The sequence below is a fragment of the Rhinolophus sinicus genome, linkage group LG13, assembly GCF_036562045.2.
Source record: "Rhinolophus sinicus isolate RSC01 linkage group LG13, ASM3656204v1, whole genome shotgun sequence".
Taxonomy (NCBI): Eukaryota; Metazoa; Chordata; class Mammalia; order Chiroptera; family Rhinolophidae; genus Rhinolophus; species Rhinolophus sinicus.
The window spans coordinates 18,047,231-18,062,661 of record NC_133762.1 but is presented as its reverse complement, the minus strand read 5'-3'; the positions used below and the strand labels follow the sequence as shown (position 1 = coordinate 18,062,661).

General features: G+C 53.7%; 1 protein-coding gene across 3 annotated transcripts in view; it reads left to right on the top strand.

Moving 5' to 3' along the window:
- The window catches only part of CDH4 (cadherin 4), a 398,533-nt gene that overhangs the window by 278,977 nt on the left and 104,125 nt on the right, over positions 1–15,431 (top strand). For all 3 annotated transcript variants that reach the window (XM_074317411.1, XM_074317410.1, XM_074317409.1), the window contains one exon: positions 10,574–10,800. In XM_074317411.1, the coding sequence (XP_074173512.1) occupies positions 10,574–10,800 (227 nt within the window). The remainder of the gene's footprint in view (positions 1–10,573; positions 10,801–15,431) is intronic.

Below are 15,431 nucleotides of genomic sequence, written 5' to 3'. Positions count from 1 at the left end.
TGGCTCTCCGTCTTCTTGCAGCTCCTCAGTCATCTCTCTGGGGGAGGGCACCCCTCCTGGCAGCTCCCAATGTGAGTTTATGCAATTTATAATCAAAGCAATGACAATTGATGAACAGGGATGCTGTTGCCACATGACTCCACAGTCCCCTGCCTCTGGGGGCCATGGCTGCCTCTGGGTGGCCTCAGCAGAGGCTGAGGGCAGTGGTGAGGAGGGTCAGGGACCTGTGCAGCCGATGCAGCCAGAGCCTCATTCGTCCCACAGATGTTGACGCCGTGCTGCAGGTCTGAGGGGAGCTGAGACCTCAGGCAGACAGGACACCAGACGCTCACTCGTTCACTCAACAAACACTTGCTGAGCACCACCCACCTGTGCACCTGCTCGGCGCTGGTCCAGGCAGCCGGGGCACATGGAGACCAAGACGGCAGGCCTGCCTCCAGGAGCCTGCCTGGCCAGTGAGCGGGCATCGTGTTCCCGTGTGTAACAGAACACCACAAACTGGGTCCGCCCAGGATCCAGGGTCATCCCCCATTTCAAGGGCCTTAACTTGTCCACGTCTACAAAGACCCTTCTGCTGTGTGAGGTGACGTAGTCCCAGATTCTGGGATTAGGCCTCAGACATCTTTAGGGGCCATTAGACTCTGCAGTGGAGGGAGACAACCTACCCACAGGTTTGTGTGGCGCTGTGTCATGTGGACGTGTGCTGGGCCGGAAAATGCGGCAAGATATGGGATAGAGTGGTCAGGAGAGGTGTCTCCAGAATTGGTGTTTCGTCTGCAGGGTGGGAGGGGGCCAGCCACGGAGACATGGGAGCGATCAGTGCAAATGTCCTGGGGCGCTAACAGTGGACAGCTGCACACTGAGATGGGTCACTGGGAGCCTGTGACAAAGATGTGTGCCCCACAGTCAGTGGGGGGGGAGTCCACAGGGGGAGGCAAATGAGGCCAGACCCTGGGGCTGAGGTGCTGAAACACAGAGGTGCAGGTGCTGAGATGGGAGGGACTTCAAATGTATGATGGACTGGACAGCCCAGGTGTGCTGGCCCTGGCTGGGCAGCACTGACCCGGGGCAGGCGATGAGCCAGCGGCCGCCCTGGAGGCCTGGGCTAGGTCAGGAGGGCAGTCCAAGGTGGCGTGCTGGGGTCCGGCCTCATCTTGCAATAGGCAGGTACCCAGCCCTATTCTCCTCCCTTCCCTCCCTCCTCCTCACCAGCTTAAAGCCGGTATCAGATGCCCGCTTCTGCAGAAAACACCCATGCCAGCCTATCCATGGCCCTCCAAGAGCATCCATTCCCAGATACAGACCCGTCACCACAAGGCACCATCTGAGTGGTCAGAGGACATCATGAGTGAGGGACGATGAGACCAGAAGAGCAGGAGGGCGTCCCCAGTCACGGACGGGCTCCTTGAGTGCCAGGTGCCAGGTGACGACACCAACCAGGTACCCAGGGCATCCAGCCCCTGGCCAGCAAGAGAGTGACGTCTCTTAGCTTCCCACCCGGTGATGGTGGCCAGAATTCCTTGGTAAAGACGCAAGAAGTCATGTTTTTTAATGTTAATGAACTAATGGGAAGAGAGCAGAGCCTTCCCTGACTCCCCACGCATGGCCCTGGGCCTGGGCCTGGGCAATTAAGGCCAGGAGCTAGATGCTGGAAGGTTCTTCTGTGCAGCCAGGGTCAGCTGGGCAGAGCTGTTCTCACATGTGGCCAGGCCTGGCTCGTTTCCTCATCCTGATGTATCGAAAAAGCTTGGTTGCTCCACTATCTGGGCAGATGCACAAAAAAGTGCTTTGGAAAAGTGCTGTGCACAGCCTAACACCGCGGTGCAGCCCAGGCTCTGGACACTGGCCGAGAGGCCTGCGTGACATATGGTTTTAGAGCGCATCCTAGAATGCTGAGCTGGGGAGGCCAAGCTGTCCCCGAGAAGGAAGGCAGCACAGAGCAGGCAAGAGGTGCAGACCATCCAGATTTGAGGAAGGGGCAGCAGGAGAGCCAACTTCCAGAATATTCCTGGGGAAGCACAACCTGCACCTTTCCCAAATCCCTCGCCCCTTTCCGTAAGGACAAGCCACATTCACACCTCAGTTCTTCCCAGAAAGACAGGACCCTGGAAACACAGCCCCTCTGGGTGTTTGAGGAGACAATTTGGGTGTGACAAAGGAAGGCTCCTCTCTGGGTGTTGACACCCCAACTCCACACTGGACCCTCATTGTGGACAAAGCCTGTACTGCCTGACCCCAGATATGGGTGCAGTGTAACCGCAGCCCCGTCGGGCACGGCTCCCACTTAGCGGCGCTGGGAAGAAGTGTCTCACATGCAGGGGTGTCGTGAAAAGACCCAGGAGCTTAGTCAGACACTGACAGGAGCCACACAGGAGGGCAGTGCCACGCATCGTGTGACGGACAGTCTGGGGTGCTGGAGCCTAGCCCCAGGGTCATGCACCTCCTGCCCATGGCACTGCAGCTGGAGGGGACGTGGCACCATGAATGCCGGGGCTTCTGGCAGCAGCTGTCCCTCTCTGGGACTTTATTATTTACCGTGTCACCGTTCCCGAAGGGTTGGCTAGTGGGTGAGGTGACGGCCGCCTTTGGAACTCACCGGGTCCCCATCTTGGCCCTGTACCAGGCAACCACCGTGGTCAGCAGTCACGAGTGGCCTCACCTCTGCCAAGACCTGCATGGAGAAGGCTCTCCGGGGCCAGTGCTGCCAAAGCAATGATCAGAATCGTATCCACGTTCTTAGTGCAGCCGAATGGCGTCACCTGTGACAGCCACATGTCGTGTGGCACTTCAGTGGGCTCTAATTGGAGCTTTTGCTTTTTTTTTTTTAAGTTTTGGCAGTTTTTGTTCACCACTAACACACAGCAAGATGCAGCCCCCTGGCTGGTGCTTGGACGTGAGGGAGCGTTTCCGAGCCTGCAGCCTCATGGTAGAACCTTCCCAGGTACCAGTCAGTCAGCCGGGGGGGCCCCTCAGGATTTTATTCCTTGCTTTAAAAACACAAGCTGTTTTCCCCTGGAAGAGCCTGTAATGTGCGGAAACATTAGGGATATTGCAAAATGGTTGCGAGGAGTAACTGTGGAAATATTTCACCAGAGCATTAACCTCCGCTGCCATGTCTCCCCGCCCAACCCAGAGAGATAATTTCTCCCCGTCTTTATCTCGTTCCTCCGTATAATTGCTGCTTTAAATCACAAAAGCCTTTAGAGTTATGAATGCAGAATGCACAGAGCTGTATTTAGACTGTGCTCACCTACAATGCCGCCATCCAGTCCCCCCCAGAAGAGACACAATGGGAGCCGCTGGGAACCAAAGGAAATGGCGGGAAATGGCGTTCAGCTCTCCAGGTGCCCGTGAATACCTGTTAACGTGTGTGACAGCCCAGCCTGTGTCCCCTGCCAACTCCTTTGTGCTTCCCTTCTGGAGAGTGGGTAATTCCTGGGAGGTTGTGTTTCACTCGGCATTGTTTTTTAAATGAAGGTACACTCTCAACCCTGACTGTGCAGAGAAAGCCCAGGCGGGTGGGGAAGCACCTTCCTTTGTTCAAAAGCAAGAGGGCGACTGTGGCTGCCTGTGGAGTTTACAAATCCAAGGTCCCGCTTTGCATCTGGCGATTGTCAAAGTCAGTGTCTTCATTCTTGTCACCCCCTTTTGCTTCTGGGTCCCAAACAGGAGTCTGGGAGCGGAGCCCCAACCTGGGGAGGGAGACGCGTGGACATCGTGCCCCAACTCCCCTCTGCCTGCAGGCGCACACGGTGCTTTCATGTCCCCGCAGCCTGTAAATGCCAGGCCTTGCGCTGGGCATCTCCTCGTCCTCAAGGCATTTAATTACCACAAACACCCTCCCCGTAGAGGTTGTTATTTCCACTTGCCCATTAGCTTGGCACCTCCCTCCTGGCAGTAAATTGATGAATCCTCCATCTGACTGTGGGCTGCAGGCTCACGCCTCAGGGCTGTCGGGTCAGCTCAGATATGTTCAGAGAGCTTTACGAGCGCGCCAAGGCCAGACAGCTTGTCCCGCTGGCTCCGCACGCTGCGTTCATTCACATCTGTCATGGTTGACGCACCTAATAGGCGCTGCTCACATAGTAGGAACTCAGTGAGAGGGGCTGAAGCCTCCTGTGCACGTCTTTCTCTTTTCAGCAGCCAGAAAAAAAGTCTAGTCCTAAAACTGCCTTTCTCTGACAGATGCCTTTCCTTTCCGAGGAAAGTCCAGCATCTTCTTTCACTGTATTCAAATGAGGCTTCGGCAGGAGCAAGCCCAGTGGGAGCAGACGGAGTTTGGCAAGATGGGGTTGGCTAACAGGGTGGGACAGCCCCTCCCGGTGAAACGCTTGGGCAGGCCCGGCTGTGCCATGGCCCCCAGGTTTCCCAGGTCTCATGTCTAAGCCATTCCTGGTTCACTGACCTTTCCACAAATTTTAATTTACACTGAGGCGTAAGATGTCATGTAATTTTTATACATTTGGCTGAGCTTTTTGGCCATTAGATTAAAAAACAATTCTTTATCAAGATTTCATGTCAAACTTGTTCAAGGCTTAATTACCTCGGGATAATCGCTTCGTCTGCATAACTTCCTGCACAGGGCGCCCTTCGGCACCAAAGGCTGTGTTTCTCCAGAAAGGAGTACCAGTGAGGTCTGGGAATCAGCTCGAGGGCCGCGTGAGGCCGGGACCCACTGCCTCCAAAGTGATTTTGTCAACTGGCTGTTTTTCCTGCCGGGGTTAAGCCACCAATGTTTAGCTCCGGTGGGGGTATCTGCAGAGACATTACTGCAAGACCCAGCCCAGCACACAGGTCTTCCGGTTTTGGGGTTTAATGGCCGTCATCTCCATGGGCCTCCATCAGAGAAAGGGCTGTGGAGTGTCTTTTCTGCTCAAGGAAAGAGAGACGGAAGCATCACAACCTCCTCCCTCAGGAACCTCATAGTCTCACATTAGAGGGAACAAACCGAGAAGGTGGTGGGACGCGGGGAGCCTTTGCAGGACATGCATAGACGCGTGTGCCCCAGGCTGAGGTGACCTGGCAGCTAATCTGAGCGGCATCCATGAAAACTGTTTCTTTAGAGGCAGCATTTGCTTTGGGCCTTTATCTTTCTAAGTGCCGTTTGATTTATTGTAGGAAAGAAATCATAGTCTGAACATGTGAGATACCTCTAAAAGTGGTGGCAGGTCCATGGGGGAACAGCAAACAGAGGTGACCCATGACATGATGTGACACTCACACGAGCTGCCATTGTGAACATTTATTGCTACATACACATTAACAGTGCTGACAGACTCTCTCCCCTTTCTCTCAGGCACGTGGTAGGATTTCACCTCCTCATTCTTTGCGGGTAGGGCTGGAGCATGTCATCCAGCCAGAAAGTGGGGGCAGAGGCCTGAGAGCCCTGTGTGATCCCTATTTCCCACCACCAGATGGTCCTTGCCCTGGTGGTGGCAGAAGCAGCCTGAGGGTTCACAGTAGAGCCACCCTGCCAGCCCACAGTGCCGTGTCTCATGATTTGGGGCTGTTTGTCACTTAGCTTAACCCAGCTTCATGCTGACTGATACACCCTGAATCCAGTGTACTTTTCTCCCCATGATAACAGAGAGCATTTGGGTTCAACCATTTTAGGTTTCACATGTCCCCTCACCCGCACAGGACTCCCCAAGCCCTTTAATGGTGTTGTGTGCACTGAAACTTTCTGAGAGAGAGAGACATAATGTGTACAGTTGTCACTTAGGTGAGACCGTATTCCCACCCCATCCCTCGTGCTAGCCCTGGACTCGTGTTACTTGGACATTCTTTGGACAGCAATGTGACCCATTAAGAGTGTGTGGCAGATTCCTCTGTGCTCTTTAGAAACATGGTTTGGATCAGGAACAACCAAACCAACAGCGGGGACTTTGCTCCTTGGGGGTGGCCCTCAGCTGAGGAAGGGGACGGCAGCGCGAGACTGTTAGAAAGAGGAATGGTGCGTTTCCTGTCCGTGTTGCGGTAGAATTCCTCCTCACCACCGAGCCTTCCTCGTCCCAGCCTGGTAAACGTGTCCCCACGTTGCAGGAGATCACAGAGCCCAGACGTGTGTCGGGCCCATCCTGGAAAGGAGCTCAGAGGGCACCGCGTGTGGCCCCATTTTCTGTGAATACCTCCTCCACCATGTCCCTGCAGGACCTGAAGGAGCCCCAGGTGGACCCTGCGTCTCTGTGGGGCTGTTCCCCTCACTGAGGGCATCTTAGTGAGGTTGGGATTATCCCCTGCTCCCTGTCAGACGCCGCCCTGGCTCCTCTTACACCTGGGTCCCTCCTGGGGTTCTCCTGGGACCTTGCAGCATGTGTTCCCCAGCATGGCGCCCGGTTTCAGTATATGTGTGTGTGAGTGGCGTGGGTTCCCTGCCCTGTGCTGTGAGGTTCCTGAGAGTGTGTGCACGTCACCCGAGGCCATCCCTCCCACCCTCCCCCGAGCTTCAGGCAGACTGCACACACCAGACGTTTCCAGACGTTTCCATCCTTGGTTTACAGGCACCCCGACAGTCTGCTCATCTCAAGGGGGTCCCCAATATCTCAAAGCCAAGTGTGCCATGAATGCGCCCGCACCAAAAGCCCTGCAGAGGGGAGACCCAGGGAGGGGTTGCTGGGCAGTCCGTGTGGCTGAGCGTGGGGAGAAAATGTGTTTGCATTTTCTGAGTCCTTTTCTTTACTTTAGAGAAATGGTTGCCTGCCACTCCGAGTGTGTTTACAGAGGGAGCGGCTGGTGAAGTTCAGGGTCATGTTTGGATTCTGCCCCAGCAAACGGACACTGAAGCTGTGCCAGGCAAGGGGGCTGCCAGCTGCCAGGAGGGGGCCCAGAGCCAGCGCAGGAGGGGACCCGGGGCTGTGCACCGTCCAGGACACTGCACAGGGCTATCTCGGGCCATCCCTCACACCCTCAGAGAGCATCCCCACCCCAAAGTGAGAGTGTGCACCCCCACTCACGGTGCTGGTGGCCTCAGGGCCAAACCAGGACAGGCCGGGCAGCAGCGGCTTCACAGCCACCACCTTTGTAACCACAGAGGTCAGCCCCCACGTCCTGCCAGACTCTGGTGAAAGCCCCTGGATTAGAACCCCGGGAACTCTGGAATGTGTGAGCTCAGAGCAGGTGGGAGGAGGCTGCAGGCTCCCGCCCTGGGGGGCCCACTCCACGTCTGTGAGGTCCAGAGGCGCTTGCCCACCTGCAGCCTCCTGGGGCATTTGCAGTCAACGTGCCGTCCACCTCCGTAGTCAGGATCTGCTCATATCCCCAGATTCTCCTCCTGGTTTGTACATCTGAGGTCGAGGGCAAAGGGTAACACAGGCTTTGTGTGTGTTTCTTATGAACCTAAAGTGAGAGAGCAGGTGAAGAATGGTTGCTGGTTCAGCGCTGTGGGGCCCAGAGGACGGCCCCTGGCTCCTGTCTGCCTGTGGGTCGTCTGTTCTCGGTGTACCACCCATCCCCACAGCTTCGGGACCAGCCGGCCACATGCAGACCTCAGCTGAGGAGGGTCCCATCTGCCCTCCTGAATGTTGCCAGGGCTCAAATGTTACGTCCTCCCTCCGTATTTAGAACAGAGAGCTATGAGAGGAGAAAGAACTTGCGGACAGGTGACCACGGAGCAGGACTGCCCTAAAACCAGACAGCAAGCAGCCCCCAGCTGCCCTGCGGGTGAAATGCAGTAAAATCGTGCACCAGGCCTGGACACCCATCGGGAGCCCCTTCCTCTCGTGGGCCCTCCCATCAGTAGAGAGGATGGCAGAGGAGGGGAGGCAGCCTCTGGGGACAGGAAAGAGCCATCTCTCTGCCTGGGCTCCATTGCGAATGATTTCCTTAGCTCAGTCCTGATGTGCCAGCCGCTAATGAGGGAGGCTGGGGTCCCTTTCTTGTGTTGTAGAGGGTCCCCCAGGGTCTGCTCCCCGGGCCCAGGCTGTCTCTCCCTTACCACCTCTCATGAGCGGCGTTCACATGTGTGATGACAGCCTGAGAGCAAGGAGCCCGGAGCCCGGCCCGGATCACCCGAGCCTGGGTGCTGCGGAAGCAGAAGCTCGTGGAAGGGACGTGGTGGAGGGCACTGTGACTTCACTGTGTCCTTGTACCCACAGGCATGTTGGGGACCCACGGGGCGGGGCAGGGCGGGTGCCAAGCAGAGCTCAGCAGGCATCCCCCAGGCACCAGAACCCGCCCGCTCCTGCCTTTGGGCGCAGGTAGCCCAGCGGGCCCCGCCTGGGGTGCTCCCTGCGGGTTAGGCTGTGTCGGTTCCCTCTCCTGCACCCCGACTCGATGGACGCTTCCTGAGCAGAGACCACATGTAGGGTACGACATGCCTGGTCTTTATTTCTCAGTGTACTCACCTGTAAGGTGGGGTGACAGCTGTCCCTGTGCAAGTTGTGGGGATGGAGTGAGAGGGTCTGGGCACTGAGTTTGGCACAGTTCTGGCACAGGGTAAGAATGCTACCGACGGTCCCCAGGTGACGATGGTTCGACTTACAATTTTGCGACTTTATGATGGTTCCTGAGCTAGTCAACTGTGTATTACAGAGCAGTGTGTGCTCGGTGACTGCCCGACTGTGGCTGGGGTAAGTGTCCTGAGAACACGTGAGGTGGCCCAGGCGGGGCTTTGACGCTCGGTGGTCAGACGCAGTGAATGCATTTTCAACTGAGGATATTTCAACTTGCGGCGGGTTTATCAGGATGTAACCCCCTGGGAAATGGAAGAGAATCTATATGAGCAAGAGCTGCCGTGTTATCGTAATGACCGTCACCGTCTGTCCTGTGGCCAGGGAGAGACATATTTGCCCGACTTAGAAATGGTCACTCCCTCCCAGCCACGTTAGCCGCAGTGACATTCCCGCAGCGGGAATGTTCAGAGAGCCTCTGACGCAGCTCTCAGCAGAATAGAACCTGTTCGCTGGTGGTTTGTTCTTCTGAAGGCAGCACTGACTCTTGCCTCAGACGCCGCCAAAGCTCTGTCTGTGCCTGTTTTATAAATACAGTGGCATCGTCATTTAATCCTGAAGAAACGCAAACCCACCCTGTCCGACCCCTTAGTGTCCTCAGAAATTTGCTTCCAGAGAACAAAGAGGCTTATTTATTTATACATTTTGTGCTAATCTCCCAGCAATCATGGAACTGTCATTTGTATCTTCGCCGGTGACAGTTGGGCATCAGAAATGATTGAGCCACTCAGTTTGTTGCTGATTTTAATTTGTTTACTGTTGAGGTGAACCATACTCTAAAAGCAGTTCGGAATTTTCCTGTCACATGAAAAAAGTGTGATTATTCCCTGATGGGGGGATATTTCCAGGGAGCACATCGCACTCGAACCCTGTCACCCTCAGTCGCCTGAGACCCCCCGGGTGTGCAGCCCTGGCACACACACATGTGTGCTCTAGGGCCAGACGGGGCAGAAACGGCTGGTTTCATCCCATTTAAAAACATTTTTATATCAAACCCACAAGTGGGAGGGGCTGGTAACTGGGGAGATGTGTAAAGTGAAGTATTTGAAATGAGGGGGAACGCGCACGTTATTTATGATTTCAAGGCAGGCGACAATAACACGTGAACACAGAGGGAAGACACTGTATCAGGAGTAACACTGAAGAGCTTTTTTTAATAGTTTCTGGGATAAATAGTAATTAAATCATGTAAGCTGTGACAGTGAAATTGCTTTTAAAAATCCATCCTCCCACCAAAATTGCTAAGATACCACATATTTGTAAGTACTAGGTAACTTTATCCATCGTTTTTATCAGAAGAATGTGACACTGGCTGTTGCTGCCTCATAATTTACTGCGGCATTAGGTGGCATGCATATAAAGATGCGAGAATGCGGGCCTGAGGAATACCCGCTGCTGGCACGGCTTTCTCACTGCGGAGTTACGCGCGGCAGTGCCGCTGGAGTCCTCTGGAGGGGCTGGCCGTTCGGGCCCAATTAATGTTTGGGATGCAAAGCTGCGTGCCTAGACTCTGTGTCCAGTTCGCTGAGGAAACGCCGTCCAAGGTCACTGCCGGTCCAGCTTCTGGACCCGCACGGCCTCATGGAGCGTGCGCAGGTGTCGCTGAGGGAGGACATGGTCTGGGGCACGCAACAGATTGGAGCTCTGCTCAGAACCCGTTGTCCTGCTGCGTCCCTACACTGCCTCCTTGGGGTGGGAAAACCACTCCGTCGGGCGCTTCAAAGTCTGGTGGCAGGAGGTTTGCGTGTGGCCAGCGAGGGAGGGAGGCAAGCGAGGGAATCAGAAATTGTTTTCAGGAGGGAAGTCCCCAGACCTGCTGCCACCAGACTCCTGTTGAGTTCATATAGTGGGAAGGGAGAGACGCAGTGGCAGGAACATAGAGCAGCTGTGTCTCCGATGTCATGAAATGCACGGTGGCTCTTTTTATTTCCTTTTTCTGCGGCCTCTGTGAATTCCCCCAGTCGACAAACAAAACCCAAGACCTGAAGGTCAAACCATCAGTCCGGTCACTATTTTCCTGCTGCTCATTAGTGACCTGGCACCTGCTCCCTAAAAAGTGACCTGTGAGCTCTCTGGCTGCCGTCTGCCTGCCAGGTCCTGACCCTTCTCCCCGCCTTCTCTTGCAGTCAAGTTCAGCAGCTGTTTGGGGACCAAGGGGACACAATATGAGACCAGCAGCATGGACTTCAAAGTCGGGGCAGACGGGACAGTCTTTGCCGCCCGAGAGCTGCAGATCCCCTCGGAGGAGGTGGCCTTCACTGTGACAGCATGGGACCGCCACACCACGGAGCGATGGGACACCATGGTGCGGCTGCTGGTGGCCCAGACCTCATCCACGCTCCCTGGACACAAGGTAAGCGGGACTGCATGCAGTAGACTTGGTGCTGTCCTTCGTCCTCCAGGTCCCTGCAGAGGCTCCCGATGATAGGCTGACACCTTCGCCGGCCGGAGTGGCCCTCTGTCCTGTCCACTGAGGCAGGGCCACCTCACCACAGGTGCTCGGTGCCCTGCGCTCAGCTTGAGACACTGCTGTCACCTTGATGGTCTTAGTGATTCTTTAGACAAGGGCCCCTTGTGTCCATCTCACACGGGTCACCATCTGATGGCATGCCCTCTCCTGCCTGATGCTTGTAGCCACCAGCCCCGGAGACTCCCAAGGCCTGGAGGGATGGGGAGGAAGGCAGAGGTGGGTGGCCACGCAAGACAGCAGAGCAGCTGGAATGAGACTGGTTCAGAGAAGGGGGGGAGGGGGAAGGGGAGGGCGGGAGGGTTTCACACAGATGCAAACCAGTGTTATCCAACCTCCCGGTGGCTTCATTTCCTGCTGCTTTGCCTGCATGGCCTGTGTCCATAGGCCGGGAGGGGTGAATTCACCTTCCCCTGGTCCTGAAAGGTTTTTCTCGTCCCTCATGTCCCAGCCATTCAGGAGCAGACTGCTCAGCAACCCATCATGAACCCCCAAAATCCTCAGTGTTTAGTTTCATTTGTCCGAGGGGACAGAGTGCTTGTCCCTCTGCCCGTCCCGTGTTTCGGCAGTTGTGTTGGCCTTCGGCATGGGGGCTGCCAGGCTAGCAGAGAGTCCCAGGCCAGCTGGCCAGTGGGAGGGAGAAAGTTCCTGGAGCCCCTCAGAGTTCACGTGAGGCCCGTGGGCTCGGCAGTATCTTTGTGGCATCGTATGTGTGGCTCATTAGCAAAGGAAAGCTCACAGGTGAAGTGGTACAAGGTGACCTTGGATGGCATTCACGGTGTTCCTAGGAAAAGGGTTCATGAGAAGTAAAGGGTTAAACCAAGCTGACCAGTTTCCTTTCTATAGATTCTCCCAGAACCTTACACAAACATGCTCTCTGAACCTCAGTGGGAGACCGTCTGCAAGTTTCCCCAAACCTGCTGACCAAGGAACACTCTTCATGGAACTTCTTGTAATACAAGTGTTCCAAGGTGTCCAGTTTGGGAAAACCAGGATCTGTGTCTTCTTTTTAAACAAGTACAAAAGTGGTTTAGGTTGGAAAAGAGAAAGTGGGGACTCGGGTGAATGGCTTCATTTTCGGTGATGAGCTGACCCCTCTGGGAAGGATGTTTTGAGTGCCGTGAGCCAGGCATGGAGACACATTTCTAACAGCCATGTGCCCCAAATCGTGAGCCTCACCTTGTGGGTGACAAAAACTGTGACAGATGGCTGTGATTTTTCTTTCTTTCCTGAGTGGTTATCACAAGCCACACCCTGGTGAGAAGGCGGTGAGCAAAGCAGGCCCTGGGGGCAGCCCTGGGGACACTGTCCCCTGGGGGGCGTCTTCCCTCCAAATGGTGGGGAGGGGGCAGCTGTGCTAAGGCCACACCCCTGACTATGACACAGAGTGTGCACCTTGTGAGCAGACAGTAGAACCTCGGATAAAAGGCACGAACTGAAAAAGCTAATAATGCCTTTTGTCAGGCATGTTAATGAGCAGATTCCTGACCTCCGTGGAAGGTGATTGCAATTAGACAGCCCCAGCAGGAGCGCACCTCCAACCCCAGGTTGCGCTGGCCCCGTCGGCAGCACAGGGGACACAGAATCCCAGTGAGCCCGGTCATGGGGTGACCGTGGGACTACACGCCTGATTGCGTGACGTGTGACCATAACGGGCAGTGGGCAGCGTCGCTGCAGCCCTCCAGACCCGTCCCTCGTTGTCGTCACATTAACTTTGTTGCCGATGGCTCCCTGTTTCCTCTTCCTTCAAACCCAAAGCTCCCTGTCCTGGCTTTCTAGGACCTCAGCTAAATCCTCTCTCAGAGATGTCAACTCATCTCATCCTCATGTCTCCAGAAGTGGATGCTGTCACTGTCCCCACTTCACAGATGAGGAAACTGAGTCATGTGACCATAGCCCCTTTGCTCTATGGGAGAATACATGTTCTGGAAAGGAGTGAAAAATGACTTTCTAGGTATAGCTGAGCCCAGCATCGTAAAGCAGCCCGGCCCCCCTGGGTTGTGGGTTTGAATCAGGGCTTCTCCAATTTACTGGCTGATGTTCTGGGCCAAGGCAGAAATATCGGTGATCTCAGCGTTTGTCTCAAGAAATTATAAAAAGAACAGGAAATGAAACACAAAGTAGAAAGAAGGAAATAGTAAAACCAAGAGGAGAAAATAATGAAACAGAAAACAATAGAAAGAATCAACAGACAAAAGTTGGCTCTGTAAACTACTAAGCCGCTCGGTCTTTGTAAGAAAAAAGAAATTGCAAATATTATGATGTACAATTTCTACCAATATATTTCAAAATATACATGAAATGAATACCAGTCTAGAAATATACAGCTTACCAAAACCCTAAGATAATATTAGCAAACTCAGATCCAGCCATGTGTACGTACGGTAAATCGTGACCATGTTGGTCTGTTCCAAGAATGTGAGGTTGGTTTAACACATGAAAGTCAATCCATGAAATGCAGCACAGAACACAGGGTGAAAAACCACATGACCCTCTGCCTAGTGCTTGTTAAATTTAACCTCCATTCAGGATGAAAATATCAGCAAATTAGGAAAAGAAGGGACTGTCCTTAATCTCACAAGAGGTGTCTCTGAAGAGCCTCCAGAAACCCTCCCATGTGCTGCTGGAATACTCAAAGCCTTCCTTGACACCAGAAACAGGAGAACAACACTCCCATCACACGCCAGAGGTCCCAGCCAAAGTTAGGCAGAGAAAGGAATCAGAATAGGTAGAACTAACATTAAGTGTAGCTTATAGGATTGTGAATGCAGAAAATCTAAAAGTATCTGCAGGTAACTTCCTGGATTTATCGACTGAGGGTAAGACAGCTGTAAAAGTAATTGTACCTCTGTAGACCAGGAATGAATAGAGATTGAAATGCAAACCAGAGACCAATCACGATAGCGTTGAAAACGATCACATAACTAGGAACAAATCTGACAAAAAATGTTCAAGTCCCTTCCATATTATTGAGAGCAATTAAAGAATCCTTTCGAAACAGAGGGAGGTGTCGTGCTCATGACTTAGAAGGCTTAGTGTTGTGGTGTATGATGATATCCATTCTACCCAAAGGCTTCTGCAAACTCAACACAAGCCCAGCAACAGTCGCAGCGTGCCTTTTGTTCGTTTGTGTGTAGTAAGCCCCAGAGAGTTTCTCAGCCTCTGCACTATTGCCACTTGGGGCCGCCCTGCACCGTAGGAAGTTTAACAGCATCTCTGGCCCCCACCCCTAGATGCTAGCAGCACCCCACCACCCCCATATGCAGCCAAGGCTTTCTCCAATCATTGCCAAATGTGCACTGGGGGCAAAATTACCCCCGTGTGGGAACCACTAAACTGCGATAATTAAAATGGTGTGGTTTGGGGGCAGAGATGGTCACATGGACAAATGGAACAGAATACCAAAAAAAATATTTCATGTCTTAAAAAATCATCTTCGTGAAGTTGTGACTTTTATACAACAAAATTCACCCACTTCACATACACAGCTTGACAAACCTTGTCAAATGCAGGTGACGTAGACACTCGACTCTTTTGCCAGAGTGACACTCTGTGGCAGGTCAGCAGACTGCAGCTCACAGGCCACGTCTGACTGCCACCTGCCTTTTGATGGCCTCCAACCTAAGAATGGTTTCTACACTTTTAAATGGTTATATAATCTACGTTATACCTGTATTTACACCCCCGATTTCGCTTCTTGGCCTGCCATGCCTACAATATTTAACTCTCTGACCTTTTAACAAAACATTTGCCAAGCCCTACTTAGAATAATGGGGAAAGGACCCTCTTTTCAATAAATGACGCTGAGCCAAGGGGGCACCTGAAGAGACGAGAGTGACACTCCCCCCCACCCCATGCCACACCAAACGTCAGTTCCCGGTGGGTTGTGAGTCTAAGTGAGCAAGACAAAACGAGACAACTGGAAGAGGATGTAGGGGGTGAGTTGTGGGGAAGCCTTCTTACACGTGACACAGGAAGCACGAAGTGTACGGAAGAGGGTGTTAGTTGGACTTCGTTAAATCTAAGGACTTCTACTCATGAGAGCGTGGACTTAAGAAAGTGAAAAGATGAGCCAGAGCATGTGTGAGAGTATTTGTGGCACTTAGCGACGAAGGACGCACATCCAGAATGTACAGAGGACCGCAGATCACCACGCAAAGACAGATAGCCTGCCAAGAAACAGGCGGGAGACTTTATCAGGCCGCCCACCACAGAGGAGAGCCTGGTGGTCCGTCCGCGTGAAGACGTGTCAGCCTCAGCAGGGCAATGCACATGATAGCCGAGAACCTACCAGACGCCTAAACTTAGAAAGACTGATAACACCAGATACTGGTGAGGGCGTGAGTGGGGAGACTTCCTGGAGTCTGGTGGGAGTGTAGGTGGTACAAGTCTTCAGACGGCAGCTCAGCGTTTTCCCCTTCAAGTTGAGTACACGCGTGCCTGGTGAAAAGGAAAACCATTCCTCTGCTCACACCACGCTGCTACCAAAGGTGCGGCTTCTCCACTTTTCTTGGATA